Source organism: Crocuta crocuta, unplaced genomic scaffold, assembly GCF_008692635.1.
Source record: "Crocuta crocuta isolate KB4526 unplaced genomic scaffold, BGI_CrCroc_1.0 scaffold41, whole genome shotgun sequence".
Classification (NCBI taxonomy): domain Eukaryota; kingdom Metazoa; phylum Chordata; class Mammalia; order Carnivora; family Hyaenidae; genus Crocuta; species Crocuta crocuta.
This window is the reverse complement of record NW_027529428.1, coordinates 4256484-4272511: the sequence shown is the minus strand read 5'-3', so window position 1 is coordinate 4272511 and position 16028 is coordinate 4256484. Positions and strand designations below refer to the sequence as shown.

General features: G+C 34.8%; 1 protein-coding gene across 4 annotated transcripts in view; it reads left to right on the top strand.

The window, feature by feature from the left end:
- VPS13A (vacuolar protein sorting 13 homolog A) overlaps window positions 1-16028 on the top strand; it is a 228674-nt gene that overhangs the window by 91608 nt on the left and 121038 nt on the right. For all 4 annotated transcript variants that reach the window (XR_013334008.1, XM_077759359.1, XM_077759360.1 and 1 more), the window contains exons 24-26: window positions 6920-7001; window positions 8360-8514; window positions 9136-9292. Coding sequence is in view for 3 of the 4 variants with exons in the window: in XM_077759359.1 (XP_077615485.1) it covers window positions 6920-7001; window positions 8360-8514; window positions 9136-9292 (394 nt within the window). In the remaining variant the exon portion in view is untranslated. The remainder of the gene's footprint in view (window positions 1-6919; window positions 7002-8359; window positions 8515-9135; window positions 9293-16028) is intronic.

Here is a 16028-nt window from a genome sequence, read left to right as displayed (position 1 = left end):
AGGCTCCAGGCTCTGAGCTGTCAGCACAGAGCCCGACGTGGGGCTTGAACCCACGAACCGTGAGATTATGACCTGAACCGAAGTCGGCTGCCCAACCGACTGAGTCACCGAGGCGCCCCCCTAACATCGTCTCTTGAAACTGGATGTTCCTTTCACTTCCTGTAATAGATTTTTCTTTGTAATTTTTATTTCAGTTTTGTTAAGGTGTAATTGATTAACATGTATATTGTGGTGATTTAACCTACGTGTTTGTTAAAGCATTTCACTGTCTAGTTAATGAACACATCCATTACCTCACGTACTTGTTTTTGGTGAGAACATTAAGTTCTAGTCTCTTAGCAACTTCCAGTTATTTCGTATAGGTTGTTGACTGTAGTCACCACGTTTTACATTTGATCCTCAGCCTTATTCTTCTCAAAGCTGAAACATTTACTAACTGTTCCCTATTTCCATTACCCCCTAGCCTCTGGCAACCACTTCTGTAATCTTTGTTGCCATGAGCTTGACAGTTTTGTTGTTAATTCCACATATAAATGATACTAGACAGTATCTTTCCCCTTCCAGCTTATTTCATTTAGCATAATGCCCTCAAGGTCTCTTCATGTTGTCATAATGGCAGGATTTCCTTCTTTCTCAGGGTTGAATAATGTTACATTACACACACATCTCATCTTTATCCATTCATCTGTTTGATGGACACTTGGGTAGTTGCCCATATCTTTGCTATTATGAATAATACCTCAGTGAACATGGGAGCACAGATATTTCTTTCATATCCTGCTTTCATTTCTTTCGGAAAACTGGGAAAGTGAGATTGCTGGATCACATGGTCGTTCATGGTAGTTAGTTTTTTGAGGAACCTCTCCACTGTTTCCGTGGTGGCTGCACCAATTTACACTTCCATCAGTGGTGCATAAGAGTTCCTTTTTCTCCACATCCTCTCTAATATTTCTTATTCATTGTTCTTTTTTCTTTTTTCAGGTTTTAAAACTTTATCCACATATTTTACAAAATGCATTCCAATAATTAAAATGATTTTAAACAAAAAAAAAAAGTGCTCTGATTAAACTGCATTTTACAGCCTATAGGACACTCTGGACCAGCTTGGTTTTTACTTTAGATTTCACTTCCGTTCCACCCTTCTTCCTTCACCAACATGCAAGTTCTTTTCATCTTCCTCTCCAGATGGGAGAGGCAGGTGCTTTCATTGTCAGTAGTTCTCCATTCTTTGATTTTTGGCAGCACAGTCATTTAAACTTGATCCAGCTTCTTTACCTCTTACAAAGTTAAACAGCCACAGGAGCTAAAATAAGGCAATGCTGGTAGAATGCACAGTGCATTTTGGCAGCATGTGCCTTGTTATGATTCACCAGCCTGCTTTTCCTGTTCACATGTTTCTTTTGAAGGCAGTGGATTTTTCTCTTTTGTTTCTGTCTTCAGTTTCGACTTACTTAATTTCTCAATTTCAGCCATACCGGGTTTGTCAGAGATGGTTGCAGAGGAAGTGGAGCATGGCGCTCGAGCGAAGGCTGGTCTGTGCAGTAGCGCATCTTTCTGATGGTAGCCATTCTGACTTACCAGGTGATGGCTCATCATGGCTTTGATTTGCACTTCCATTATTAGTGATGTTGAGCATCTTTTCATGTATCTCTTGACCATTTGTATGTCTTCTTTGGAAAAAAGTCACATTTCTTTCTTTTGCCCATTTTTAATTGAATTGTTTGTATTGCTGAGTTGAAAGAGTTCTTTATGTATTTTAGATATTAATCCCTTATCAGATATGTTATTTGCATTTCTCCCTTTCTGTTCACTGCCTTTCATTTGTTGATTGTTTCCTTTCCTGTGCAGAAGCTTTTTAGTTTGAGCTAGTCCCACTTGTGTATTTTTCCTTCTGTTGCCTTTGCTTTTGGTGTCAGATCCAAAAAAGTCATTGCCAAGACTGCTGTCAAGGAGCTTACCTGCCTATGTTTTCTTCTGGAAGCTTTATGGCTTCAGGTTTTCCATTCAAGTCTAATCCATTTTGAGTTGATTTTGTGTGTAAGATAGGAGTCCAGTTTTATTCTTTGCCTGTGATGTCCAGTTTTCCCAGCACTATTTGTTGAAAGAAACTGTCCTTTCCGGGTCTATTCTTGACTCCTTTGCCAAAAATTAACTGATAATTATGCAAAGGTTTATTACTGACCTCTCATTTTCTGTTCCATTGATCTCTGGGTCTGTTTCTATGTTTGCGCCATACTCTTTAGATTACTATAGCTCTGTATAGATTTTGAAATTAGAAAGTATAATGCCTCCAGCTTTGTTATTCTTTCTCAAGATTGCTTTGGCCATTTGGGGTCATACAAATGTTAGGATTATTTTTATCTATTTGTGTGTAATATGCCATTGGACTTTTGATGGAGATTACTTTGAATCTGAAGATTGCTTTGAGTAGTGTGAATTTCTTTTTAAGTTTATGTATTTATTTATTTTGACAGAAAGGAAGAGGAGTTGGTGGAGGGGTAGTAAGAGGGAGAGAGAAAGAGAATACCAAATAGGCTCTGTGCTGTGACTGCAAAGCCTAATGTGCAGGGCTCAAACCCAACAAATGTGAGATCATGACCTGAGCTGAAACCAAGAGTCAGATGCTTAACTGACTGAGCCACCCAGGCACTCTAGAGTAGTAGGAACTAAATATTACTTTTGGCAGTTCCTGAGCATGAAATCTTTCCATCTCTTTGTGTCTTTCATTGGTGTTCTATAGTTTTCAGCGTAGAGATGTTTCACTTCTTTGTTTAAATTTATTCCTAGGTATGTTATTCTTTTTGATACAGTTATAAATGGTAAATCTTGCAATCAGATTGTGTGACATCTAAATTTTTGGCTTTTCCCCGATAATTTCCACCAGTTCTTACCCTTTTCCTATAACTTTTAGAATCAGCTTTTCAATTTCTACAAGAAAATTCTGCTGGGATTTTGATAGTGGTTTTATTGTATTATCAATTTGGGAAGAATTGGCATTTTACCAATATTGAATCTTTACATTAGCATGAGGTATCTTTTCATTTATTTAAGTCTTTAAGTTTTTTCATTTTATTCTGTAGTTGAAACATACATTTGCTTCACATATTTTGCTATTTTGTGTCCTCCCAGAATTAATATGTTGAAACCTTACCCCTGTTATTTTCAGAATGTGACTATATTTGTAGATAAGGCCTTAAAAAGTGGTTAAGTTAATATGAGGCCATTAGGGTAGGTCCTAATCCATTCGGTCGGGCATCTTCATACGAAGTGGAAATTTGGACACAGAAAGGACACCAGTGGTGCACCCATATAGAGGAAAGGCCAGGTGAGAGCACAGCAAGATGATAGACATCTGCAGGCCTAGGAGAGAGGCCTCAGATAAAACAAATTATGCTAACATCTTGATCTTAGACCCATCAGCCTCCAGAACTGTGATAAAATTTCTGTTGTTAGAGCTATCCATATGGTCTGTGGAATTACGTTATGGCAGCCCTAGCGATCTAACACAGCTTTTGGTACCAGGAAAGGAGGTGTTGCCATAACAAATATGTGGTGGTAGCTTTAGACATAATGAGTAGAGAAGGAAAATAATTTTGCAGCAAGGTGATTGATCCTTGTTATAAAGTGGTGAAGAACTAGGCTGAATTGTATTCTAATGTGGAACTTGTAAGTGATGAACTTGGATAGTTAATAGAGATTTCTAAGCAGACTTTTTAAGACATGGTTTTGTTTTTTCCTAATTGCTTATAGTAAAATGCAGGAAAGGAAATATGTTTTTAAGAAGGATTTCTTAAGCAAAATGGAAACAAAACTTAAAGATTTGGAAAAAACTTGGCCTATCCATATTGCAAAAAATGGTAAAGCATGTTACAGAGAGAAAACCAAGGGTGTTGTGCACAAAACACTTGATAAATGAATTAAGGTTGTGACTCATGGCTCTAATCCACCATCTCCACAGAATCTAGGAATAGAAATGGGGCTATACCAGCTGAAGTACTGCCAGCTTGGACTAAAAAGGGCAGAGTCAGGACAAAATGAAGAACCCCCCTGGCAGTTCTGGGATACTATGGGGCAGGACAGTAGAGCCATCCATCTGGGAATGTGCTTTATTTTTCAAGAAAAGGGGAGAGAATAACCCTGAAGGCTATTCTGAGATCTACAGAGGTACCACCACCAACATGGGCCCAAAAGGCATGAGCTGTGGAGGCCGAAGCTCCTGGATTTCTGAGAATGGTGCCACTTCCTCAGTTTCAGTGGGTCCAGCTGCTACTCCCTAGAACCTAAGATGCAGGAGTATAGTTAGTCTTACCTTATTGAGTATGATAATAGCTGTAGGTTGTTCCTACATGTTATTTCCCAGGTTGGGGAGGTGCTCTTATTCTCAGCTGATTGTTTTTTTGTGTGTCATGAGTATTTGTAGCATTTTATGTAATGCTTTTGCTGCATGTATTGTAATCATAGTTTTTTTTCTTCTATATTCTGTTAACATGATGAATTACATTGATTCTTGAATGTTAAACTAGGCTTGCATTCCTTTTTTTTTTCTTTTGAACTTTATTTTTTCTTTGAGAAAGAGAGACAGAGTATGAGTGGGGGAGGGGCAGAGAGAGAAAGAAACAATCTGAGGCAGGCTTCAGCCTCTGAGCTGTTAGCACAGAGCCTGATGAGGGGCTCGAACCCATGAACTGTGAGACCATGACCTGAGCCGAAGTCAGACGCTCAGTTGACTGAGCCCCCCAGATGCCTCTAGCCTTGCATTCCTAATATAAACCTTGTTTGTTCATGATATATCATCCTTTTATATTGGATTTGTTGGCTAATATTTTGTGGAGGATTTTTGTATCTATGCTCATACAGGATACTGGTTTATACTTTTTCTTGTTATGTGTTTGCTTATGATATCAGGGAAGGGCTAGCCTCATAAAGTAAATTGGAAAATGTTTCCCCTTCTCTATTTTATGAGATTATTTATAAAGAGTTGATAGTGTTTCTATTCTTATAGAAGTTGGACTTTACCAGTGTAGCCATCTGTGCCTGGAATATATTGAAAGATTTTCAAACTTTGTATTAAATTTTTACAGGACTATTTAGAGTATCCGTTCTTGCATGAGCTTTATAAGATTGAGTCTGTTAAGGAATTTGTTCGTTTCATCCAAGGTGTTGAATATGTGGACTTAGAGTTGTTCCTAACATTTCCTTATCCTTTAAATGACTTTAGGATCCATAATGATAGCCCATACTTATTCATTATCTTGCACATTCAGGCCTGTTTGAGTTCTTCTTATAATCTGTCTCTTCATTTGGTATTTTCTATTTGTTGTGACATCATTATTTTGGTTTTACTGTAGCCCTTTCTCCATGCTTCTGTAAGTTTTCTGAGCATATTTGAGACATTAAAAAAAATTTCTTTTGTAGTAAGTCCAGTGCCTTGTTTCCTCCTGAACTGTTGTCTGCTAATCTCATCTGTGCATGGGCCGGGCTTGTTTCCTTGTATAGATTAAATTGTCCTGCTGTTGTAATCAGATGAAGGAGTTATAAGAAGACTACAGACCTGTATTAACATAGATGAAAAAAATCCTTAACAAATACTACTGTGAAATAGTATGATATATAAGAAGGATAATACACTGTAACCGAATGCATTTACCTTATAAAGGCAAAAATGGTTTACCAGTCAATTCTATTAATCATATTCATGGAATAAAGGAGAAAAAGTACATGATCATCTCAATAGAAGAGAAAAAATTTCTGACAAAAATCAATAATTATTGATGATTAAATCTCTTAACAAGTGGGGAATAAGAGAGAGTCTCTTCAACCTGGTAAGAGACATCTAGGAAAAACCTATAGGTACTGTCATACTTTGAAAAAGACTGAATGCTTTCCCTGTAAGGTCCAGAATAGTTCAAGAAATGCCTTTTCTTACCACTTCTATTCAGGTTCTTGTAGATGCTTTAGCTTCTGCAGTAAAACAAAAAACAAAACAAACAAACAAAAAAAGCAAGACAAGACTGGGAAGAAAAAGTAAAACTAGCTTTATTTTCATGCAGAAAGTCCTAAGGAATGTAGAAAAATACCATTAGTAATAATAAGCAAAGTTAGTAAGTTTGCAAGATGCGTTATTAATGTAAATAGTCGTTCTAAAAATGAATTCATTCATTCATAACATTAAAAAGCCTAAATTCTTAAGAAAAAAACCTTTTAAGTTCATTTTAAGAGTTTATTTTTGTTTATTTTGAGTTACTTATTAGTTATTCATCAAGAGTCAGATGCTTGGGGCACTTAGGTGGTTCAGTTAGTTAAGCATTCAACTCTTGATTTTTGCTAAGGTCATGATCTCACTGTTCATGAGATCAAGTTCCATGTGGGGCTCCATGTTGACAGTGTGGAGCCTGCTTGGGATTTACTCGATTCCTCTCTCCCTCTCTGGCCCTCCTGTGCTCACATGTGCTTGCTCTCAAAGTAAATAAACTTTGGGGGTAAAAAAAAGAGTTGGACACTCAATTGACTGAGCCACCAAGACACCCCACTGAAAAATTAACAAAAGAAGTACAAGACCTGCAAACCTGAACCTACAAAACATTTATGAAAAAAAAAAATTAAAACCTAAACAGTAGAATGATATGCATAGTCAGGGATTGGAGGCCTGACCTTGTTAAGATGGCAGTTCTCTCCAAACTCTATAGATTTCTCACAACTTCAAAGATCCCTCTTCTGGGAATTAACAAGCTAATTATAAAGTATATATGGTAATGCAAAGGGTACATAGTAGTCAAAACAATTTTATTTACTATTACAATTTTTAATTTTAATTCCAGTGTAGTTAACATACAGTGTTATATTTATTTAGGTCAAAATTGTCTTAGGACTTTGAATAAAAATCTTTCTGCTAGTTAACAGTGAATTACTTTTTTTCCAGATTCAGAGGTCGACTTCTTTGGGAACATCACAGATTTCACAAAAAATGCTTCCTTTCTTGGAACTTCCGTGTGTTGAAGATGGTAAAATGCAACTGCTTTAGGAAGTTTTTCTTATTAAAATGTATTATGAATATAATTTCCATTTGAGACTATATTAAAAATTTCAGGCAATAGCAGATACTGATATATTTTTTAGAAATTTTCACTAAAATTCCTTTAAACAATAGAACTTTTTAAAAAAAAAACCCTTTTAAAAGCGTTTTTTTTTTTTTAATTTTATTTTTTTTTATTTCTAGGAGAGAGAGAGAGAGACAGCATGAGCAGGGGAGGGTCAGAGAGAGAGGGAGTCACAGATTGAAACAGGCTCCAGGCTCTGAGCTGGCAGTTAAAAGCGTTTTTTAAAGTCACTTTTGCGGTGGGGTTTTTTTGGTGTGTAAAATTTAAACTTGTAATCTCAAAGTCTACTAGTAAGTTCATCTTCTTCTAGGAGCCCCTGTGAAGCTGTTGATATCTAATTTATAATATTACTTATTTGGAGAGTTTCATTATAGTAAAATTTTAGTTTTATTTTTATATTTTCCTTTTTTGTTATTAAACACAAAAAACTCAAGAATTAATACCTACTACATTCGCATATGAAAACTGGTAAATATTTTGATAACAAATATCTGCTGTTTCTTGGCCACATTGGAAAGAAAAGCAAATGTATTTCTCTATTTTTAAGGCTTTAAAAATTGCTAAATGATAAGTAACTGAAGTTGCCATGTCAGTCCTTGGTTTTCTATGAGAATGTTTTTCTTTTTGGAAAATGGGGCAGGGAGGAGCTATATGTGAGATCATCTACCCTAATTACAGTCTTCGATTATTAGGGATATCCGTCATATGGTTTTTGCTTTCTTTAAATCTTCTTTTAATGGTTTTACTAGTTTTCGGGTTGTTTTTAATGGCAAATTTTAGAAATTTATTATCATACATATGTGTGTGTGTATGAATGAAATAGTGATTGATTTCAGTTTCTTCATCCAAATCTCAGGCCCTGTTATTTGCTTTTAATATTGTAGATTTTGTAACTAAGTCCTGTTTGGTCATCCAGATACAGTGAGCATCTTAGTGTGTGTGTTTGAAAATTCATTATGTGTATAATCATTGGCATTTGGCATAAAATTTTCTTGTGCAATTTTTACAGAGACTAATCACTTTAAAAGGTGATATTCATTAAGCTAAAGTTGAATGTTGTATTTTCGGTATTTTTTTTGTCAAAAATGGTATTCTTTGACACACAATCTCTATATTCTTTACATTCAGTTCTGAAATGTTTAGACCCTGGAACATTTAGACCCTTAATATATTAGTATTCATATTTATTTCAAAATAATATAAAAATGTTATTAAATCAATCATTTTGATTATTGGCTTAAACAGCGTTCTGTACTATTTAGATTCAGATGAAGAATTTTTTGATGCACCGTGTAGTCCTTTGGAAGAGCCTCCTCAATCTCCCACTGGAGTTAAAAGTTGTCAACAGAAGAAGTTTCAAAAGTCAGATTGTACAAAAAATATGATTCAGTATAAAATAAGATTTGAAGTGCCAGAGGTATGTACCATGGTAAAATTAATGTGGCTTATTTAAGTTGTTTGTCATCTCTATTCACATATTACTAATACATACTTCTGTTTTCATCCTACTTAAGCTGAGTCCAGCTGTTGCTATCTGATTTTTTCCTTGCCTTTTTTTAAGATAATTTTTCTAATCAAAAATAGGGGTTTAGATTAGATATCATAGTTATCAGTGTATATTTATTAAAGATAATTATTTATACAGCATGAGTGTATATGTGTATGTAAAAATCTCTCCTGAATTTTATTAAAAAAATTTTTTTTAAATGTTTTTATTTCTGAGAGAGACAGAGAGACAGTGTGAGCTGGGGAGGCTCAGAGAGAGAGGGAGACACAGAATCTGAAACTGGTTCCAGGCTCTGAGCTAGCTGTCAGCACAGAGCCTGATGCAGGCCTCGAACCCCACGAACCGTGAGATCATGACCTGAGCCGAAGTTGGACGCTTAACCAACTGAGCCACCCAGGCAACCCGTCTCCTGAATTTTAAATACATTATTTACATCCTATGTATACCTTACATATCCATATATAAGCACCATCCATATAAACAGTTTTTTGTTTTAGGTATTGGCAGTTTCTTTTTGTTTTTCTTCTCCAGGTTTTGATTCAGTTTTATCACCTTGTCGGAGATTGTGAACTACCTGTGGTAGAAATTGATGTTTTAGGACTGGGCACAGATGTTGAACTTCGAACATTTGATTTGAAAGCAAGTGCCTTTTTGAAAGAGTTCTGCTTAAAATGCCCAGAATACTTTGGTAAGTGTCTCATTTTTATAAAATAAACACATTAACTTTATTATTTGACTCCCTACTAGAGAGTTTTAAATTCTCTAGACTTTAAATCAGTATGTTTGTTAAAATATTCTCAAGAAAATATTTTGTTATGAGTTGGTCTTCAGTTTTTATCTTGTACTTGGGTATCTAGGGAGGTAGATCAAAGAGAAAATGAAGGTAATTTTTTTCATTATGGAAAATAAAATAGTCCTGGTTTAATTTTAAATTTACCTAATCTACCTACTACAGTGCTGAATTAATCTCCTATTGACAAGGTAACAATTTACCACAGACTCAGTGTCCTACAACAACAGAAATTTATGATCTTAAAGTTCTATTGATCAGAAGTCTGACAGGTCTCAACAGGTAAAAATCAGGATGCCAATAGAGTTCCCTTTTGGAGGCTCTAGGGGAAGATGAATTTCCTTGCTTATTCAGTTGTTGCCAGAATTCATTTCCATGTGGTTTAAATATGTTTCCTGCTGCCTATTAGGTGAGGGCTAGCCTTAAACTTCTGTAGGCCTCTCTAATACCTGCACATAGTTCCCTATATCTCAGAACCAGAACAAGGTGGTAGATCCTTCTCATATTGTCATGTGTGTAGCCTCAATCTAGGATAATGTTCTCTTTACCTTAATCACCTTTGCAAAATCATTTTTGCTATATAGGGTAAGGTGTTCTCAGGTTTTAGAGAAACAGCATGGACATCCTTGGGCAGTGGGGCATAGCATTATTTTGTCTAACATAAACACTTTATTTCCAGAATCATAATGGATAAATTGTATAATACATTGGATAATATTTCCATTTACTGTTTTAGGCATTTAAGAGAGCGTATTATGTATATTTCTTCTTTTCATTTTGGGGTTTATTCTTGTAAGATAATTCTCAATGGTTGATGGAATAATTAAGACAAATGATTTATTTCCAATGTGGGTGCCTTTTATTTCTTTTTATTGCCTAATTGCTCTGACTAGAACTTGCAATACTGCGTTGAATAAAGGTGACTAGAGTGGACATCCCTGTCTTGTTCCTGATTTTAGAGTAAAAGCTTTCGGCTTTCCACTATTAAGTATGATGTCAGCTATGAGCTTATTATATGTGGTCTTTATTATGTTGAGGTATGTTCTCTCCATACCTACTTTGTTGAAATTTTTTATATAAATGGATGTTGAATTTTGTCAAATGCTTTTCTTCATTGAGATATGATTTTTTTTTCCCTTCATTTTGTTAATGTGTATCACACTGACAGATTTGTGGATGTTGAACCATCCTTGGAATAAATCCTACTTGATTGTGGTGTATGATCTTTTTATTAATGTAGCGTTGAATTTTTTGCTTATACTTTGTTGAGGATCTTCGCATCTATGTTCATATAAAATATTAGCCTATAATTTTATTTTCCTGTGGTATTCTTGTCTAGATTTGTTACCAGGGTAATGTTGGACTTGTAAAAGGAGTTTGGAAGTGTTTCCAACTATTTCTTTAGAGGCATTTCTCAAAGATTAGTATTAATGTTTGATACTACTCATCAGTGAAGCCATCTGGTTTGTTAGAAGGTTTTTTTTTTTAAGGCTTATTTATTTATTTAGAGAGTATGCATGCAAGCAGGGGAAGGGCAGAGAAAGAGGAAGAGAAAGAATCCTACGCAGGCTCCACACTGTCAGCGCAGAGCCTCACACCTGGCTCGATCCCATGAACTGTGAGATCATGACCTGAACCAAAATCAAGAGTTGGATGCTTAACTGACTGAGCCACCTAGGCAACCCTGTTCAGAGATTTTTGATAGTGATTCAGTTTCTTTACAAGTAATTCGTCTATTCATGTTTTCTGTTTCTTCATTACTAAATACAGGAAGGTTTATTGAGTCTATGAATTCATTTATTTTCAGTTGTCCAATTGTTAGTGTTACGGTTTTTCATAGTAGTCTCTTATGATTCTTTGTATATCTTTGGTTATCATTTGTGATGTCTCCTTTTTCATCTCTGATTTTACTTGCACCTTCTCTCTCTCTTTTTTCTTTCTTTTTTTTTTGGTGAGTCTAGCTAAAGGTTTGTGAATTTTGCTTATCTTTTTAAGAACCAGCTCTTAGTTTTATTGGTCTTTTCAGGTCTTTTTTTTTTTTTAAGTCTCTATTTTATTTATTTCTGCTCTGATGTTTTATTTCCTTCTTTTAAAAAAATTTTTTAAAAATCTTTATTTATTTTTGAGAGACAAAACATCAGCAGGGGAGGAAAGACAGGGTAGGGGAGAGAGAGAATACCAAGCAGAGTGGAGCCCGAACCTGCAAACCATGAGATCATGACCTAAGCCAAAACCAAGAGTCAGGTGCTTAACCACTGAGCCACCCAGCACCACCCCTCATTTTATTTCCTTCTTATTTGAGGTTTCATTTGTTCTTTTTCTGGTCCTTGAGGTATAAAGTTAGATTGTTTATTTGAAATGTTCTTGTTTCTAGAGGTTTATTCCTGTGCTCTGCCCTCTTAAAAATACTTTTGCTGCATTTTGTAAATTTTGGTATGTTGTATTTAAGTTCTCATTGGTTTTAAGGTTTTTTTTTAAATTTTCTTTTGATTTCTTTTTTGACCCAGTAAAAGATGTTAATATCTGCAGTAATTCTTTGTTGACTCAAATAGTAAAACTGTAACCAGTTGCAGATGATATCACATACAGAAAACCTTAAAGATTCCACCAGAAAACTGTTAGAACTAATCAATAAATTCAGTAGCGTTGTAGGACAGAAAAACACAAAATTCGGTTGGATTTCTTATACTGTGAGAAAAAGAAGTTAAGAAAACAATATCATTTGTCAATGAACTGGAATGAATGCTGACTTTCTGAAAAGAAAATTTAACCAAATGAAAGAAAAAAACCCATCCCATTTGCAGTTCCATCAAAAAGAATCAAGTACATAAGAATAAATTTAATTAAGGAGGTGAAAGACATACATACCTGTATACTAAAAACTGTAAGACAGTGATGAGAGAAATTAAAGAAAATAAATAAATGGAACAATAGTCCCTGCTTGTGGCTTGGAATAATTTATATGATTAAAGTGTTCATATTACCCAAAGCAATCTACAAATTCAATACAATCTCTACCAACATTCCAATGACATTTTCACAGAAATAGGAAAAACAGTTCTAAATTTGTAAGCCACCACAAAATACCCCAAATACCCAAAGCAGTCTTGAGAAAGGAGAACAAAACTAGAGGCATGATGTTCCGTGATTTCAAAATACATTACAAAGCTATCTGTGGTACTGACACAAAACAACCATTGTATGTTTGGTACCAACATAAAAGAAACCCATCAGTGGAACCAAAAAGAGCCTAGAAGTAAACCCATTAATATATGGTTTATTACTTTATGACACAGGAGTCAAGAACATGAAGGGATAGTTTCTTCAATAAACGGTGCTATGAAAACTGGACAGCCACATGCAAAAGAATGAAACTACTATCTTATGCCATACACAAAAATTAACTGAAGATGGTTTAAGACTTGAATAAAAGACATGAAACCATAAAACTCCTAGAAGAAAACATAGGCAATGAGGGCCTTTACATTAGTCTTGTGTTGATATTGTTTTTTTTTTGGATCTGATTCCAAATCAAAGACAACAATAAGCAAGTAGGATTATATTAAACCAAAAAGCTTCTACACAGCCAAGGAATCCACCAACAAATTGAAAAAGCATCTGACTGAATGGGAGAAGATACTCATGCTAATCCTATATCTGATCAGTGGTTAATACCCAAACTATATATAGAATTCTTGCAACTCAGTATCAAAGACCCAATTCAGTTTAAAAAATGGGTGGAGGATCTGAATAGACATTTTTCCCCAAGAAGAAATACAGATGGTTAACTGGTACATGAAAAGATACTGAATATCACAAATTGTCAGGGAAATCCTACTTAAACCACAGTGAGATAGCACTTCATACCTGTCAGAATGTCTGTTACCAAAAAAACCCCCAAGAAATAACAAGTGTTGACAAGGATGTCGAGAAAAGTAAATCCTTGTGCACTGTCAATTAGTGCAGACATATGGCAGACCATATGTAGGTTCCTCAGAAAATCGAAAATAGAATATCATATGATCTAGCAATTCCACTTTTGAATATTTACCCAAAGAAAATTAAAACACTAACTCGAAAAGATAAAAATGCACCCCATGTTCATTGCAGCACTATGTACAATAGTCAAGATCTAGAAATAGCCTAAGTGCACTCAATGAGTGAGGGCATAAAGATGTGATACCCTATTTACATACATACACAGACACTCAATGAAATTCTGTTCAGCTATAAAAAAACAATGAAATCTTGCCATTTGTGACAACATGGGTGGACCTTGAGGGCATTATATGCTAAGTGAAATAAGTCCAAGAAAGACAAAACACCTTGTCTCATTTATATGTGGAATGTTTACAAACACTCCAGGTTGATAGGTGTATAGAACAGATTAATGGTTGTCAGAGGCAGGAGGTGGGGTTGTAGTTGGAATGGACGAAGGAGGTCCAAAGATACAAACTGGTAGCTATAAAATAAATCAGGAGGATGCAAAGTATAGCATACTGGCAGTAGTTAACAATACCAAATTGTTAATTTGAAAGCTGCTAAGATAATAAATCTTGAAAGTCCTCATCACAATGACTTTGTTGAGGATACATGTTAATGAGAGTTACTGGCATGTAGTTCTCCTTTTTCCTTTTTTTTTTTTTTTATAAAGCCTTTGTATATTTTTGGTATTAGGGTAACTTTGATTTTATAAAATGAGTTAGCAAGCATTCTTTGTGTCCTCTGAAAGGGATTATAAAGAATTGGTCTAGATTTTCCCTTAAATTAGAATTAACCAGTGAATCCTACTGGGCATGGTGCTTTCTTTTTTAGAAGGCTATTATTGATTTGATTTCTTAAATAGATATGAACCTATTCAGGTTGTCTATTCTTGTGTCAATTTGACACGTGTTTTTCAAGGAATTGGTACATTTCATTAAGTTATTATCTTTGTGGCAGAGTTATATACATATATATATATTTTTTATTATCCTCTTAGTTTCATGATAACCAGTATTTCTCCTTTTTAATTTCTGGTATTAGTCATTTGTGTCCTCTTTGTTCCTTAGGTAGCCTGACTAGAGGCTTATCGATTTTATAATGTTTTCAAAGAACCTTTTATGGTTTCTTTAATTTTTCTAATGGTTTCTTATTTTCGGTTTCATTGATTTTTGATCTGTTTTTTATTGTTTCTTTCCTTTTGCTTATATCAATTGATCACTCTTATTTTCTCATTTCCTAAGGTGGAAGCTTAGATTATTGATTTTATATCTTCTAACATATGCATTTAATGTTATATTTCCCTATAAACAGTGCTTTTACTTAGCCTCAGATTTTAATAAGGTGTGTTTTTAGTTTTTAGTGTTTTTAAATTTGAGATTTCTTCTTTTACTCCTGTATTAGAAGTCTTGTTGATTCTCCAAATATTTTGGAATTCCCCAAATACATTATGTGATTTGTAATTTAATTCCATTGTGGTCTGAGTGCAGACACTGTACACTTTTTATTTTTTGTAATTTAGTAAGGTGTGTTTTATGGCCCAGAATGTTGTCTTTCTTGATGATCAGTCCATGGGAGCTTAAGAAGATGTATTCTGCAATTAATAGATAATAGGTAATCTATAGATATCCATTATGTTCGGTTGATCGATAGTACTATTACTGATTTCAACTACGTCCTTACTGATTTTTTGTCTGCTGGATCTACCCATTTCTGATAGGGGGATGTTGAAGTCTTAACTATAAAAGCAGGTTCATCTGTTTCTCCTTTTAGTATTAACAGCGTTTTGCCTCACATATTTTGATGCTTTGTTGTTAAGATGCATACAGTTTAAGGATTGTTATGTATTCATGGAGAATTGACCCCATTATCATTATATAATACCTTTCATTTTCCCTGATAATTTTTCTTGCTTTGGAGTCTGCTCTGTCTGAAAATTAACATAGCTATCCCTGCTTTTTTTTTTAAATTAGTATTTACATACTATGGTTTCCTCATCCATTTACTTTAAATCTGTATGTGTCTTTATATTTACAGTGTATTTCTTACAGACAGTATATAGCTCGGCCTTGTTTTTTTGGTTGACTGTGGCAGTCTGCATCTTTTAATTGATGCATTTAGACCATTGATGTCCAAAGTGATTATTAGTACGAGTTGGCTTAAAATTTTTGTAATTAAAGATAGTGATGCTTTACATTTATTTTAGAAACCATATAAATCTGGGGCAACTGGCTGGCTCAGTTGGTAGAGCATGTGACTTTTTTTTTTTGAAGTTTGTTTATTTTGAGAGAGAGAGCGCGCATGTGTGCACAAGTGGGGAAAGGAGAGAGAGAGAAAGAGCAATCTCAACCTCCACACTGACAGTGCAGAGCCTGATGTAAGGCTCAAACTCATAAACCTGCAAGGTCATGACCTGACCTGAAGTCAGACGCTTAACAGACTGAGACACTCAGGCACTCCAAGCATGTGACTTTTGATCTCAGGGTTGTGAGTTTAAGCCCCAGGACAGGTATAGAACTCACTTTTTAAAAAATGTATTCTGATTACATGTGTATAAAAGTACTTTGGTACTTTGACTGTCCTAGAATGTAATGTTCTAGAATCTGCCCTAGAAACCGATAGATCCCAAGATCTATCTAAGGGAATTAAGAAA